This window comes from Drosophila eugracilis, unplaced genomic scaffold (genome assembly GCF_018153835.1).
Source record: "Drosophila eugracilis isolate 14026-0451.02 unplaced genomic scaffold, ASM1815383v1 contig_498, whole genome shotgun sequence".
Taxonomy (NCBI): Eukaryota; Metazoa; Arthropoda; class Insecta; order Diptera; family Drosophilidae; genus Drosophila; species Drosophila eugracilis.
The window spans coordinates 1,025,447-1,041,853 of NW_024573369.1; the positions used below are offsets into that span (position 1 = coordinate 1,025,447).

General features: G+C 44.1%; 2 protein-coding genes across 6 annotated transcripts in view; one reads left to right on the forward strand and one right to left on the reverse strand.

Annotated features, from left to right (window-relative positions):
• Positions 1-16,407, reverse strand: part of LOC108116561 (potassium voltage-gated channel protein Shaker) — a 135,712-nt gene that overhangs the window by 100,769 nt on the left and 18,536 nt on the right. The gene's annotated exons all lie outside the window — the stretch shown is intronic.
• LOC108116650 lies at positions 1,878-6,375 on the forward strand. The gene is made up of 16 exons (XM_017228641.2): positions 1,878-2,152; positions 2,551-2,993; positions 3,061-3,206; positions 3,272-3,859; positions 3,914-4,051; positions 4,107-4,253; positions 4,314-4,442; positions 4,518-4,692; positions 4,754-4,869; positions 4,938-5,046; positions 5,100-5,191; positions 5,247-5,464; positions 5,530-5,626; positions 5,683-5,825; positions 5,882-6,118; positions 6,186-6,375. The coding sequence occupies exons 2-16, from the start codon at positions 2,569-2,571 to the stop codon at positions 6,267-6,269; spliced, it is 2,844 nt and encodes a 947-aa protein (XP_017084130.1). The 5' UTR covers positions 1,878-2,152; positions 2,551-2,568; the 3' UTR covers positions 6,270-6,375.

Below are 16,407 nucleotides of genomic sequence, written 5' to 3' on the forward strand. Positions count from 1 at the left end.
CTGGCTGGCTTGTTGCTTTCCTTTCCTTGCGGCTTGTTGCTGCCTCAGCAGTTGCTGATGTTTGGCAGTAAGCCGCTTACAAGTATTGGCCCGCCTGGAGAACGCACTGTGCCAAACCGCCAAACAAGTTGGCCCAATCTCTGAGATGATTTTACACTCAAAGAAAAATAGGCTCAAGAAAAATAATAACTTAAGTTTGTCTTACAACTTCTGCTTTCTATTCTTAAAAACTGAAGAAAAGGGTTCCTATTTGATTTCCTATTTTCTCTCAGTGCCTCCACTGATGCTGCCAACTTTTTGACATTGGCCTTTGACAGCGAACATGGCTCCTTTCCACCCACTTTTCTGGCCATTCTGTGTTCTGGCCTGTGTGTATGTTTGGGCCACCAATGCAAAGCAAAGAGCCCAAGCTGGCAACAAAGTAAAATGGCTAAAATGCAGGTTCCAGGTTCAGGTTTTCCTATAGGATAGAAAGAATCCTAAATCCGGATTCCCAACTAAGTTAACGAGCTCGTTACGGCTCATTGGCCTTTGGGTCGTGCCCCCTCCCCCGCCACGAATGCATTTTGGCCAACGTAAATTGAATTTGGTCTCAGTCGCCTGCCTTCGTACCGCCTTCGAAACAGAAACAGAAATGCAAATTGAGCGCCAAGTGGATGGTCGATGGGCGGTTAGCAGTGGGCTGGTTAGGAGGAGGATGAGAAGGGGGAGAGGTGTGGCAACAATAATCGAGTGCCACTCGAAACGGCACATAATAACATATAATTATTTGAGCAAATGCAATCAATTTAAATCGTTTGCGGCCGAGGCGACAGAATTGAAGCGCTAATTGCGATAATTACTAAGTAAGCACAGAGAGTGAGTGAAAGAGTGAGAGAGAGAGAGAGGGCGGCGCACCCAAACGAGATTGAAAATAAATATGAACCGGAAAATTAACAATCTCAGCAAATAAATTCAGATTTAAAGCGCATTTCCAATTGAGAAGTCAAATCAATGCCATTAAATCTTTTCTATACACTTTTCTATCTACAAAAAGTTGTAAATATTTTCTTTTAATCCTTTAAAAATGCACCTGATACCTGCTCCCTCTCATAGTATGCCAAAATAAAGTATCTTGGGCAGAGAGATAGAAAAGGAAACTTGAGTGGGAAACCCATGATTGCGAATAGGAAAACTTTCCTGGCTGCCACCATGGGCCAAGTTTGTCCCATTAAACTTTGTACTTGTTGAGGATATCGCAAAGTATTCCCTCTCCAAGGAAAGAAAATCAAGCCAAGACAGTTTTTATCCACACCCCTCCACCCCAAGTCTTGAGTGTGCATTCATTGTTGATTTCTACCCCCCTTCCTCCCCCTTACCAACCTAGCTAAGAAAAAAGGACATCCTGGCCATAGCTGTTATAGGAAAATAAGAAATAAAATAAAAACAGAGGTAACTTTCGAGGGCGCAGGCGTGGAATCAAAGAGCGACCAACTCTCTTCGTTAAACATATTAATGATTTCCCGCACATGAATCTATGGATAATATATATATATAGATATATATTCCTATTAACAATCTACTATTTCGATTTGGCTCTTTGAGGGCGGCAAACAATCCCTCCCCGCCTTGCCCTGCCTGATTTCATTTCGAGTTCTTAAATTAGCGAATTTTAAGTCTTTTCGATTTATTTACGATGTGCGTAAGGCTATAGCCATGGGATATATCCATGGAAACTCTCATCGAAAACTATGAGAGAGAAAATGATGAGCCACAGAGAAGGGAGAGAGAGAGAGAGAGAGAGAGAGCTGCGAGCGAGAGAGTGTGAACCGGATGCGTGGGAAAGTTGCCGGTGAAAGCGTGGAAAACAAACCGCTACGAAGGAAAATGTCGCCGCACAACTCGCTCAGTCGAGCATTAGACGCCAACGCGTTCGGTACCAGCTCTATCTCTCTCTCACTCCCACACACACTCTCTCTATCTCTGTCTATCTCTGCCTGTCTGTTGCCTTAACCGTCTCAGTCGCACCTCAACTCACACCCAATCGCACTACACACACACACACACCCGCAAACACCCGCATAACACCCACATAACACCCACCGAACGACTCCAGAGGAAAAGTGTGAAAAGTTCGTTCTTCAGCCACGGGGCTCTGCTCTTATGTATACAAGTATGTAAAGAAAAGCGGGGGAAAAACAACAATCAAAACGAAACCAAAATGCATCGGAATTTTGTTTTCCCAATTTTTCCTAATAACTTAATTAACTTTTGGAGGCAGCAAACAAACAGACAGACAGACAGACAGTTTTCGAACACATCATTTAATAGGCGATCTATAAATATGAAAATTTTATTTTCGAACTGCACTCGCCGGCCATAAATCAAAACAAATCAAAATCAAAATCAAAATATACTCTTGACGTCTTTCAAGGGGAAATTGTTTTCGATTGCTACTCGAATATGGAAAAGAAAAACTAGATTTTAGAAACTAATTTGGATGGAAACCTAAAAGGAAAGACTTTTCCTTCCTTGAAAATTTCTAAAAAACTTTCAAAATATATCCCACAGCTCCCCGCACCCGGTAAAATGTTTCTGGCGGTTAACCAGAGTCTGCAGAACACCAGCAAGAAGCGCAAGCGCCGAACGCCTGGCGATGATCCGCCAGAGGATCCAGCGGATGGGACCAACCCAACTCCACAGCTGGAGACCAGTGCCTCCAGTGATCAGCTGGTCGTCCAAGGAGCAATCTGCCAAACGTGCAAGTGCCCTGGCCGCCAGTCTCTGACACTGATCTACATCTACTTGGGGGCCCTTACCCTCATCCTGGCCAGCTTGTCTATAGTCTTCTTGACACACAGCCAGGATGAGCCGACGTCGTCGTCGCCCGTGGACAGTCCCTACTCGACAAGTGCATTCCGAGTGCAATTCCAGATGGAACTGCAGCGATCGGAGGATGAACTTAGGACAATGGTTAATAGGATACTCGAGGAGGAGCAGCAACTGGGTGGCAGGTAGATCATTGATCTTCAGATTTCCTTTTTCCGTTTGATATATTTTCCTGATCCCGCCCCTTTATAGCACCACAGTAAGTAGCACCACCCAATCAAGGGATCCCCTCAAGAACGAGCGCAAGTTCACGGACAACCTGATAAGCCACACACCACGACCCACCGGAAAACGAATGCGTCGGGACATCGCCTCCTCCGCTCCGGCCTCCATGCATGGCAAGCCCAAGAATCCTCGAAGAAGAAATCCCAAAAACTAACTATATCTCTCGCAACCCCATTAGCTGATCCCCTGATCGAGTTCTTCAATCCGAATCATCGGAAGGTTCTGGAAGAGCAGGACACCGAAATCCGCAAGCGTACGGGTCAGAAGGGAGCCGCTCCTGGCGGCGATGAGTGGATCTATTTGAACACCTACTGCCGTGTGCCCGAAAAGATAATCACAGGCTTTTGCAAGGGCACCCAGGACTACTGTCCACCGGCCCCGCAAGGTCCGACGGGTGAGGTGGGTCCCAAAGGACCCACTGGAAATCCCGGTCTGCCTGGCATTCCGGGACCCAAGGGAAATCGTGGCGATGTGGGATTGCCTGGTGCTCCGGGCGTCGATGGTGTGGGTCATTTGGGTCCCGCTGGACCACGCGGACCCAAGGGAGACGCTGGGGCCACTGGTAGGGCCGGTCTAGATGGTCGTGATGGAGTGCCCGGTGAACCGGGACTCGATGGCGTTCCAGGACGTGCTGGAGCCGATGGAAAGAATGGTCTGTCTGGCCGCGATGGCAAGGACGGACTCCATGGCAAGGATGGTAAAGATGGTCTGTCCATTACGGGACCGAAAGGAGCTCAGGGACCGCCCGGCGAACGGGGTCTCAAGGGTGAGTTAACTTCCATACCCTGTAATCTCAATATTTTATCCTGTTTCTGGACAGGCATTGCTGGGCCACGTGGTCGTCCTGGCAAGCCGGGCACTAATGGCACTCCCGGAATACCCGGCATTAATGCCTGGAAAATGCAGTTCCCCAATGGCAGCTCCACCAACGACCTACTCATACCTCCCTCAATAACAGGTGAGTTAAAGGGCAGGTTAAAGATCTTGACTAACAGCTTTAAAATCTCTCCAAGATGTGCAACTCCCAGACTTCCAGCGCACAGTGATTGTGGAGGAGGGAAGCTCCCTGAACTTGAGCTGCTCGGCCACGGGAACTCCCACACCGCAAGTGGAATGGCGACGCGAGGATGGTCGCACCATCAACGTCAACGGCGTGGAGAGTGAGTAGTAGCTGGGTGGGTAGGCACCTCTCATTACTCTACAAAATCCTCTTCCTTTAGTGGCCTCCATCAGCGGGCAGTTCCTGAAGTTCACCAACATCACCAGACACCAAATGTCTGCCTACACTTGCTACGCCAACAATGGCATCGCTCCCGTGGCCAATGCCACTTACATCGTGGAAGTTCAGTGTAAGATTGGCTAACAGAGTCTTCCTACTGACAAATACTAAAAGGTTAATCCCCACCCCATCTCCCATCCCCCAGTTGCTCCCATGATATCCGTTTATAGGCAAATGATCTATGCTGAGTACCAGAGCAGCGCCACACTGGAGTGCCAGGTGGAGGCCTTCCCCGAAGCCATCAAGTACTGGGAACGTGCCTATGACGGCAAGATCCTTGACCCGAGCGAGAAGTACGGCATTGAAACGTACCCAGAGGGGTGAGTTAACCCATGTTATCAACTCTTAACCCTTTGAGTATCTTTGAATTCTGATTGTTAGTTTCAAGACCACCATGCGCCTGACCGTCAGCAATCTCCGCAAGGATGACTTTGGCTACTACCATTGCGTGGCCAGAAATGAACTGAACGCTACTATGGTCAACTTTGAAATAGCACGTGGGTCTTCTTATATCTCTTAAACGTAGAAAACTTGGAAAATTCTGTTACTTTCCTTTATCTTTCAGCTCAAGACCCGAACAGTGAGACGCCATACGTGGGCAATAACATCAAGGTTTATGGCCAAAGGCCGCCGGAGAGCGAGTGTCCTGTCTGTGACCAGTGTCCAGATCCCAGGTAAGTCTTTCTATTCAACTTCCTGATCAATTTAACCTAACTTCCTTCTTTAGTCTATATCAGTGCAAGGATTCCATACTGAACAACTTTGAGATCCAGCCCACGGGCAACCTAAGCTATCCTGGTCTTCCCAAGCGGCCAAAGAGTAAGTTCAGAACTATATCCTTGATAAGACTTAACTATAATGTTCCTCCTAACAGCCTGCTATCTGTATGCTGTGGGCAAGCCAGTTTTCCACAAGGTGGTCAATGAAAAGTTTGGCTCCTGGCTAAGGGATCCCTCGCCGGACAGCGATCGTGAGAAGACTTTCGTGACGAATGAAAACGATCCCTATAACCTCTTTGAGTTCACCACTCGGATTCAGTATCGCATGAACAGCATTCCGAGAAGGAAATATGAGATTCAAGAAGGTTTTCATGTGGGTTTTCTAGCCTTAAAGTAGATGGTTTTCCTTTCTTATTCATTCAGCAATTTCCCTTTCAGGGCAATGCTCATGTGGTTTTCAATGGCTCCTTCTACTATCAACAAAGGAACTCGGATCTGGTGGTCAAGCTGGACCTAACTAGCCTCAAGAAGATAAGTAGGTATCTGGAAAATGCTATTAAATAGGTTTCCTATAAACTTAACCTCCCTTAGCCACCCAACTACCCTATGCTGGAGTGGCTGCAGCCAACAGACTTTACACAACGGACTTCAACTACATGGACTTCAATGTGGATGAGGTGGGTCTTTGGGTGATCTACAGCACCTACAACTCCAACAACACAATGGTGGCCAAGGTAAAAGTTGATTTCCCTTTAAATTAAGATTTATCTTAAAAGATAATCTAAACCAGCTGGATGCCGAGACCTTGAAGATGCAGTACAACTTCAACATCACCTTGGATCATCATCAATTTGGCGAGATGTTCATCGTTTGCGGCAATCTTTATGCCATCGATTCGGGCACGGATAAGAATACCCAAATCCGATACGTTGTGGATCTGTACAAGGGCAAGCTGCTCAATACGAATCTGCCCTTCTCGAATCCATTTAGCCATACAACCACCGTTGGCTATAACCCTTTGACTGTGGTAAGTACTTTTTGACTTTTTAAGATTAACTTTCGGGTTTTATAGATTTTTTTTATGTACTTTTTAGGAACTCTATTCCTGGGACAAAGGCAACGCACTCACATATCCCATTCGCTATAATGAACAGCGTCTCATCTCCGATAATAGTTAGGAGTTGGAGACCCAAAAACAAAAACGATCTTAAAGATCCACAGAGTCCAGGCTCAAATCTAACTAGTCTAAGGCACCTTAAATAAATGCAAACTGTTTTTTTTTTTTCCTAAAACAATCTACATCTAAATCTGGTTTATCTCTCTCAATTTCTCTGGGGAAAGTATTCGCTGCTGCTGCTGCTGTGAGATCATTCGTTTGGTTTCTCAATTCAAAGTCTGGTAATTCGCTAATTGAAAGGCACAACAGCAAGGGAAAGTGTGCGCAAAAACTGTGGGGTGTGAACTGCTAATTTGCCAAAGGTGGAACCGAAAAAAGTGGCGTGTGTTGGATGGAGGGTAAATATATATACCCTATGAACTATATAGTCCACCGATTTTATAGAATTTTCATTCACATTTTCTACTTTCATTTTCATATAAATATTTTTGTAATGGACTTACTTAAACTTCTTAATTTCCCCTTTTAATTAATAAAGTTTGTTAACCTGCGGTTAATTACTCCTCAGCCTTCACATGTCCGGCGAAATGAAGGCTCCTTTGGGGAGATATATAACCATTCTACCCATTCCCATATTCCCTGTATCATTAAGTTCCTTTTCCATCCCCCTCCCCCTTCCTCACATCGCCCCAAAAACCACTTTGCATCTCCTCTCCATTGTCAATTAGCTGCGATAATGTTGACATTATCCGGGGCTGGTTCCATTAATTATGCCTGCTTAAAAATGCCTGGACCCAGGGCAGGCTGCCAATTGCAGCAACAAGTCCACCTCGTTTCTGGCCATCAGCCATCCACCATCCACCATCAGCCGTTCTACATCCTCCATTGATGGCAGCAGGATGCGAGATGTGAGATGAGAGATGGGCAATGTGCGAGGAGCGAGATAAAGGTTCGAGTTAATTTCCAGCCAGGGACCCAGCTGCCGATCGGTTAGGGATTTGGTAAGGGAAGGGAGGGGACGGGAGGACTGCTATGTAGGCCACATGCCGAGCTGAAGCTTCGCAGATTGACAGACTGGCAGAGTGACGGCCTGTCAATAAGGGAAACCACCACCCAAGCTCGGCACGAAAGCGTTTCGATGTTTGGCAGGACCCTGCGCCACCCCAAAAAGGACTCGCTAAGCCAACCTGAAACACTATGTTGAGGGATACAGAGAGAAAAATAGCTAAGAAAGCTAGAAAACTTGATATGATTTAAGGGAAATGATGGAAAAATCAAATCATGGTTACCCCATCCTGCCTCTAACTTCACAGAAAGTTGATCAACTTTCTGGTTTTCCATATCCCATTACTTTTGGTTATCTTTGGTTTAACCTTTTTCCAGCAAATTCATCTAAAAAAAACACAAAAAAACCTCACAGTGTACACCAGCTTAGTAGCTACACATAGCACCAACTCCTACTCTGCCATGGCAGTGCGTGCCTCAGAGTTCGTCTCTCGTCAATTGCGTTGCATGTTTGACAATTTGCATTTTTCGTTGTCCACCTACCGCTGCCCTCCTAACCCTCTCTCTAACTCAGTCAACCCACCCTCCTAAAGCCCTCCTCTTTTGGCCATTGTCTGAGCGATTTTCAGTTGCATTTTCCGATTCCCTTTGTCATCGATAGAGGCGACTGCAAGGCAATTCGGGAATCAGGAATGCGTCACGGATTGCGGCAACTTTGCGTGCATAGGAAAGGGGAGGGAAAAACTGTTCGAAAATTGCCGAAAAACAGAGCAGTCACAGATAGAACTTTGACTCCTAAATAGGGATTCCTTTGGCCATTCCTCAGATGCAATGTTGGCAAAGCCAACGAGTGTGAGTGGAATAAAATCAGCTTTGAGTTATCGACGATTGAAAGGCAAACAGAAGACTTAAGACTTGAGAGATTTCGATGCCTTGAAAGTGCAACAACCAAAAGCGATTTTAAGCTCTTCAAAATGTTGAATCCCTAAGATTAAGATTCCCTAATTAAACCCCCGTTTGGCTGATTTGCAAACCCTTCAATCAGCGATTGCCGATGACAGAGAGAAGCTGCTGTTGCCAGTTGGCTTTGACCATCAATCAATTATCAGCACTCAACCTTTGGCCTTTCGGCACGAGTGTTTTGATTTATGCAGTTTTAAATATATATAATTTCCGTACTGTTTTCCCTTCTTTCTATTCTTTTTTTTTTTGTGCTTTGGCTCAATGCCAGTGGAATCGTTTGACTGAGCTAATCCCCAGTTTTATAGACCCTGCCCTGCCCTGCCCCCATTCTCTCCAACCAAATTTCCGACTCTCTATCATTTTTCATTTTTTGTTGCGCTGTTTTTCCTGTTGAGGCAGGCGGCGGCCCATGCCCATCTGGTGCCGTTTGTAAGGATAATGCGCTCTTGTCAAATTGCCAAGTGGATGCTGGGCATACATAGTATACAGGATACTCTCACTGAGTGGGTGGGCTGAGAATGAGAATGAGAATGAGAATGAGGAGGGACTTTGGAACGAACAGCTGTTGGACGCTAAGCGCCTCAGTCGCCTTTTATACCAACGGAATCCGCTGGAGTCCGTGGACAAACAATTTTCATGCTCGAACACGCCGCTTCCCGCTACTTCTGATCCCCTTCCTTCCCTTTCCCTTACTTTCACCATCCACCCACCACCTTTCCGTTGTGTTTAGCAACAGTTTGGTTCATTAAATTGCAAACGAGCATCGAGAATCCAGTGTGTCTCGTGGGGGGAGGGAATGAGCTCTCCAGAATCCTGAAAAGGGGAGAATCTTTTCTCGAGAGCCGAACTAGTAAATGGCTGGAAGAGATGAAGGAGGCGGAGGAGGAGGCCCACTGTGTTTACGTTTTAATCAAAATGCAAAATGTAATTTGGAATTTTAACATGAACAACGTGAGCAGGTCACTGGGCCATAAAGACCCATACAATTTCATGGCTTAGTTGGGTTTCCATTATCAGCAAAGGCAAGCAGTGATGGCCAAATCAATCAGTCAAAATGGCTAGCTTATGGAGGTTATAATAAGCTATAACTTTCTGAGCTTAAGTTAACTAAAGAAGCAAATAAAAAAATGGGAAAAAACCATACAAGTCACTTCCTTAATCAAAAACTTCCCTAATTACAAACTTTCCTTAAAAACCAATCAAACTTTAGCTATAAACTAGCCAAAAAACCAACACTAAAAGGCACAACTATACGGAGTACGAAAGAGAGCATCCGTTTCAGTGGAAAAGAGACAGTGATAGCAATTAAAAGTGGCCAACGTCCAAGGGAAAAGAGGGCCAATAATCATGGCCAAAGCTGCCAATCGTTGATGCGTTAAATTATTTCTCATAACAAAGCCCAGGCCGAAGGGTGGCCAGTGAAAGTTTAATGAATGACCCCGTCAAATGGCAGAGATCACTTGAGAAGGCACTAACTTGAGCTCAATACTCGTAAATTGAGCCACGAGCTGTCATAGTTTGGCTGAAAGCGAACGATAACTTGGCCAAGCCCCATATGATGATGTCAACTTGAAGTAGTTTCTAAGACTTTCGAAAGGTTTCTTCAAACGGAAAAACAATGAAAAGCTTCTCTTTCTATAACTTTAAATACCTTAAAGTTCCCCTTAAGCTATATAATCTTCGAACTTTAATTGTTGTTTTATCTTTATAACCTTTCCCCCCCCCTTTGGTCATCACCCATAAATCCAAATCCCTTTCGATCTAAAGTCCTAATGGGTCCTAGCAATCAATTGATGGTGCTGACTGCTGCTCTGGAGGACTTTAGTAAGTCCTCTAATCCAGTTCAAGCTGCTGCTTCCAATTCAATTTTTGTGCTGGCATTTGGTCCCTCCCTCCCTCTTCCTCTCTCTCTCTCCTTCCTGATGATTGGAGAAGGTTTGTTTGGGGGTTTCCACCTCTGATAGAAGGAAACCCCCTGAAGGAACCTGAGAAACCTGAGCAGCAAGATGAAGGAGGGAGGGGAGGATGCATTGTGGGTTTTAGACAATGCCCCGATGGCCCTCGCCGCGTGCCAGAGACAATGGGGCGGATGCACAATGGCACCAGGCACCAGGCAACCGGCACCAAACACCGACAACATCGGTCTCGGACTCAAAAATAAACCCCCCGAACAACGACAAGTGGCGACCTCTGGCCTCCCCGCCTTGGATCGCACTCCCTCTTGTAGTTTTTTTAAATGCGTTAATTGAGTGCTACGAATTGTCTTTCGGCACTTGCCACCCTTGCCTTCTGTTTTGTTTGCCATCCTATCCTTTGTGTCTCGGTTTTTTATACATTTCTCATGCTTTCTTGCTTTCTTTTTGGGCTGCAAGGCAAGCACACTTGTAGTCCAACCCAGCCAAACAACAAATCAAAGTCAAATGGTCAACGAGACGCATAAGACATGGCAAGAAGGAAAAGGCAAACAAATAGCAAAACACACCCGCAATTGCATAGAAACGGACGGCGAGTTAATGGGATGCTTGAGTTGGGAACAGGAATTGACATATCATTTAATCGGATGCCAATCAAAGCCAAATTGAAATTGATGTTCGTGTCGTTATTAACACTCCAAACTATACATCTCTCTCTATCTCTCTATATTAACTTATATAAGCTAATGAATCAAAGATAAAAATAAACAGAGTAGGTAAATGTGGGGAGGAGGGGACATACATTAAATGACATTTAAAATGTTTCAAACGACCGATAAATATAGAAAGTATCAGAGGAATTCGCTTTTAAATTCATTTAATTATTTCGAATTGAATATTAATTGAAAGTCTCATGGAATTATGTGGCCAAAATACTTTGCCAAAGGCTTAAAAACCATAATTTGTGTGCCTTTAATTATGCAAAGCAAATATTCCATTCGGATGGATAGTTGTTGGGCGCCAAATATTGGTTTAGCTTCTGGCGCAGTCTCCTCTCTACAAAAAGGTTTCTCTTTTCAATTACAGAACTTAAATTTAAAGTTGGAAATACAATTTTAAGATAGTTTTCTAAAGTTTTCTATGTAAAAATACCTTCTTTACCCCTTGAAGAGTATCTCTCCTTCCTAACCATCTATATTTAATACCAACAAAAGCTTTCTTTATGGCCGTGCCAATTGAAATGTTGGCCAAAAAGGCGGACCCAGCCCCAGCTCGTTGGCGCGCTGGCAGTGTTTTGAAGCGTTTCGCTTTGACACTTTGGGTTTTTATGGGTTAGCCAATAAAACAGCACCAGGCATGTCACCAGGGGATTGGGTTTGGGGGATCCGGATCGGTACAAGGACACCCCCCACCCCCACACACATTTCGCGCTTAGGTGCACTTCAGTGGACGCACGGCTACTGCTACTCCTGCTGACCAGTGGCAAAATGGGTGTTATGCCCGTATGCGCTCATTAATTTCGCCTGAGTAAAGTTCAATAGGACATCTGGACATGGAGGGGCCGCCCCCAAACCCAGCTAACCAGGTGGCAGACAAAGTGCTGCGAATTTCCACAGGCAAATGAAAAATGATTTGGCCGAACCGTCGTCGTCGTTGTCGTCGTTGTTCAACAAATGGGTCGCAATTTTCCTAACGTGGGTGTGGCAATAAGTCGGCGGTAAGTTCTAGCAAGCCGAAAGGCGCTGATAAGCAAAGGCTGGCCGAATGTAACGTGGCCCAAACGAATGGCCAGCAATTAGACAGAAGGCAAAGACGCCAACGGCAATTTTGAGGATACAGAGCCAGGCTGTGGGAGTGCTTGCTGTTAACCCATGACAAGCCCATGGAAATTTGTAACACAAAATAGGGGCAAGTCTAAAAGATAGTCAAAGAATTAATTAGTAAAAAATTAGACAATTTAAAATCATTTTTAGGGTGAGTTATAAATTAGCATAATTAAATTAAAAAATGAATATTAAAAGAAAATATTATTTTATTGTTTTTAATTAGCTAGTAAAAAATTACCATAAAATAGAAATCATTTCTAATGCGAAAAATTCATTGAAACAAAAAAAAAATCTAACAAATGAAAGCTCATTTATTCAACCAGAAAAACTATAAATTCGCATTTAATAAAGATTAGCCAGATACGGTGACCATTTTAATTAGCATTTTGTAATGGAATACATAAAAAATATTCAAATAATAAAAACCAAATCACTCGCTGGAAAATCAACTGCCTATGGAAAATTAATTAGCATTTCAAATACACAAAAACAATCCATAAATTATTATTGTTTATAAAACACAAAAGGCGAATGTTTGGCTGAATAAGAGACAACTTGGCCAGTTTTCCACTACAAATAATTAATGGGTTAATGGGCTGGGAAAAGGGCGAAAATCAGGCAGTCTTGGGCTTGGTTAAGTAACTAACTAACGACTCTCATGCAATCCAAAATCGATGACAGCAGTAACAAATGACGACAGGGTGCTGCTGCCCCTGCCAGAGGCCTATCGTTTTTGGAAATCTTAAGGAAATTTTGAAGTTTTAGAAGTTTTCTTTGAAAAGTTTTCATTTATAAATGAATTCTTTAAAGTAAAAATGATTTAATTAGGTAATTAATAAACTATCTTCTTGTATACTTTAAAGTTTCTTATTAGGAAAGCAGGAAAGCTGTCAGAGATCAGGTTTTTCAGATTCCCCACTGTAAAACCTGAAATGCCAAAGGATTTATATAAAATATATAGTATAGATATAGCACCCTGTACAGCAGATGCCTCCTCTGACATTGACAAATCTACAGCAACAACTTGGCCAGCCAACGGTAATCAAGCCTCCCACTCCCACTTCCACTCCCGACTGGACTTGCACTTTATCCACGTATTTATGTCGGTCAATATGTTTGAATTTTCAATTAATTCAATGGCCTGACAAAATGATAAGGATATAGGGATGTCATTGATGTTACCAACACATACTATATATATATATAGGTGCGTGTGTGATAGCAATGTACTTATTTTGGCCCAGTTGGGCGAATGCCTTTCACCTGGCTAAAAGTGAACGCAGCCGAGAAGAGCTGCGGACATTTCAATTTCAATGCAAAATAGCTCAGACGCCCATGATGATGATGGGCAAAAAGGGGAGATAATGCCGCCGAGCGGAATGACAAGCACTGAGAGAAAAAAACTATACAAAAGAAAATTCCAAGTTAAGGTAAATTTCCCTTATCATTTTCACAAAAGTATCTCTTATTTCTTCCTGTGTAAATTCTACAGAGTTGGCGTTAAATATTACAACCACGCCGATGGTTTCGTCAACTTCAAACATTTCGCAGCATAAATATTACACACTGCCAGCCAGCAAATGAAAAGGGGGAAAGGCTGTGAAAGAGACAGCAAACGACAGAGATGGCCAGCATAGAAAGAGACAGAAAACACAGAATGCACAGAAAAACAGAAAACAGAGAGACTGGGCGATGGCCATAAAGAGAGGCTTATAAAGTATTCATTTGAACATGTTGGACCCAAATGCCTTTGAAGGGCAACAAAGAACCCGACTGGCCAGGCAAATGGAAACCATTTCGTCGACATTTCTATAAATTTCTATATAAAGTTTACCCAAGAAGAAGGCCAGGGGGATGTGTGTTGGGAAATTTATGCAAATTTCCAAATGTTCAACTGTTGCATAGTCTCCCGCCCTTAGCATAAGGGAAAGGAGAAAGCGATAGGTAAAATAGCAAACAACATTCGGGTTTTTCTGGGGCTGCTGCTGCTGCTTCTGCTGCTGCTGCCACGCCTGCTTAACCCTTTTCTGTTGGCATCTCTCTGACCTTCGCAATATTTATGCATGAGCACCTCCGCTTCACCCTCCACCGCAAGACATTGTTTTTCCTTGTTGAGACACTAAAATGGGGAAAATGATAAATGTAAGAAAATTTCCACTTTTTGGTTAAGATTTCCAAAGCGGAGTAGTACCAGAAAATCCTCTTTATCTATCAGTTAGATATATATTTATCAACAAAATTCGATAGGTAAAGCTTTTTGGCTTTTATTTTATAAATTTCACATTTGATTTTCAATGCCCCAGAGAGACATGCACTTCGGCCACTTAAAAATATGAACAATTCGAAATTCATTTGGGAGGCAATAAAATAATTCACAACTTTTGTCGAGTGGTGTGGGCGAAGGCACACGACTGCTAGTGCAAGGTAAACCAGACAACGAAGGCAACATGAAAATGAAAATGGAAAAGGCCAGGGAAGGGCAGAAAAGGGCAAAAGAGCAAAGGGAAAAGGGAGAGCGAGCCAACGAGTTGGACATAAATTGCGAAAAACTTGGGCGAAAATAATCCGGCGGAATCCCAAAATCATCGCACAGTTAGCTGGCACTTTCCAACACTTGCAAGCCAGCACACACACACACACACACACACACACACATGCAATAACAGTTACACACTAACACACAGACACACACACATGCATACAGTTATACAGTTACAGTTACATTTAACCAGCACTTTGCCCGCAACGCCCGCATTTTCCTACTACCAACCAATGGCACTTGAGTGCACTTAAACCCTGCCACGCCCTCTATAGCCCAACGCCCCAACCGCCCTTTGACCCCATGAACCGACCTCTCTCCTCATATGTTGATGCTGCAATTGCTACCGCTACTGCTACTGCTGCTGTTGCAGCAAAAAAAAACGAAAAAGCAAAACTAAAATATAATAAAATAAAAATATTATTATTATCCTTTCATTTTCAAGTGCTTGCCATTGTGTGCAAGTTGCATGAGCGCCGTTGGTGGGTGCATAAATTTATGATACCCCAATGGAAAAAACTCTAAAAAAAAAAAACTCACAGGATGCATGCTGCTGGATGCAGGATGCAGGACGTCGGATTCTGGAGCACATTAGTTGGCAAATTGGGGAACTAGTTCAATTAATCCGCCCGAGCGAAGTTCTCCGAGTGCGGGAAGGCTAAACAGGATGCCATCGAGTCCCCCCGAGCATGGCAATGGAAAAGTTTAGCGGTGCTCCACACTAACGAAAACTTTTCCACTGACAGAAATATAGCTAAGCAATAGTTATGAGGTGGTATGAGAGGAGAATATAGGTTAATTTGGACTATTCGTTAAGGTAAGTAAAACAAACTGCGATTTCTGATCCTAAAAAACTTGATTTAAACTTAGCTTTTCCTAGGGAAAACCCCCTCAAGATGCAAACACCTTTTTAAGGCTACGAAATTCATATATTCCCTACCGCCTCAAGGACCCACCGACTAATCAGATTGCCGTTCTTTTTCTTCTCCCTCGATCCATCTTTCAATCTATACGACATCCGCTTCGCTCATCTGACAACCGGAAGTGCCTTTTCCATTTCACTTCCTTGGCGCTGGCACACAAGAGCTCACCCGAGTACATGTGAATATTGCGAGTTGTACAATTTTTATAAGGACTCCCATAGTTGAAAAGTGCGGGAAATGGATGCGATACGAAATCGGAATGGGATTGGGGTTTGAGCTGGGCGCCATAAAAGGGATCCAGAAAAGGGGGTCTAGGGGTGGTCTTGGGGGCGTGTCGATGCAGTGGCTCGTATTTGCATGCAACATGGAATGAAAATGAATGATGGCGAGAGGTGGAGTAAATGGGGACAGCAACAAGCTGCATGTGTGTAAATCCATTTATGCTCCAGCGCATTTATAGCCAATTTAAAAGCCCAAAGAGCTGCACTTTTCCCCCAGACTACTGTGGGTGGGCGCTGTGGATGTTGGTGGGTAATGATAGTTGGCCCCTGGCCGGTTGAATATATCATTTACAGGGCGCTTCACTTGGATAAACAAGGTGGCCGGGCGGGCAGTAGTTGTAGTAGTAGCAGCAGTTGGTAGCAGTCCGTAGCGTTGATTTGTGGTAAATGACTCTCAACGACAGCCCCGCCAAGCCCGGCAAGCCCGGCGAGCTCGCCTTGAGCCGCACACACTTTGTGTCCCGGCAACACGTCCTGCCTGGGGTCCTGGGCATTCCATTTGCATTGCGGGCCATTTAATTGCGCAGTTGGCCCATGTTTTACGACCAATATGCATAACATGGCATCCACATTCGACATCCAAAAGTCGTTGGAAAAGCCAAAGAAATAACAAAAAAAAAAAAATAAACAAAAAGAAAGGAAAAAAAACTCGCAGAACAGAAATTGCTGCATACTTTTCTGCGCAAGCAGCGTCGAATATCCTCGCCTGAGAGCCCAGTTAACCCGCGACTAACTCGCTTAGCTATGCA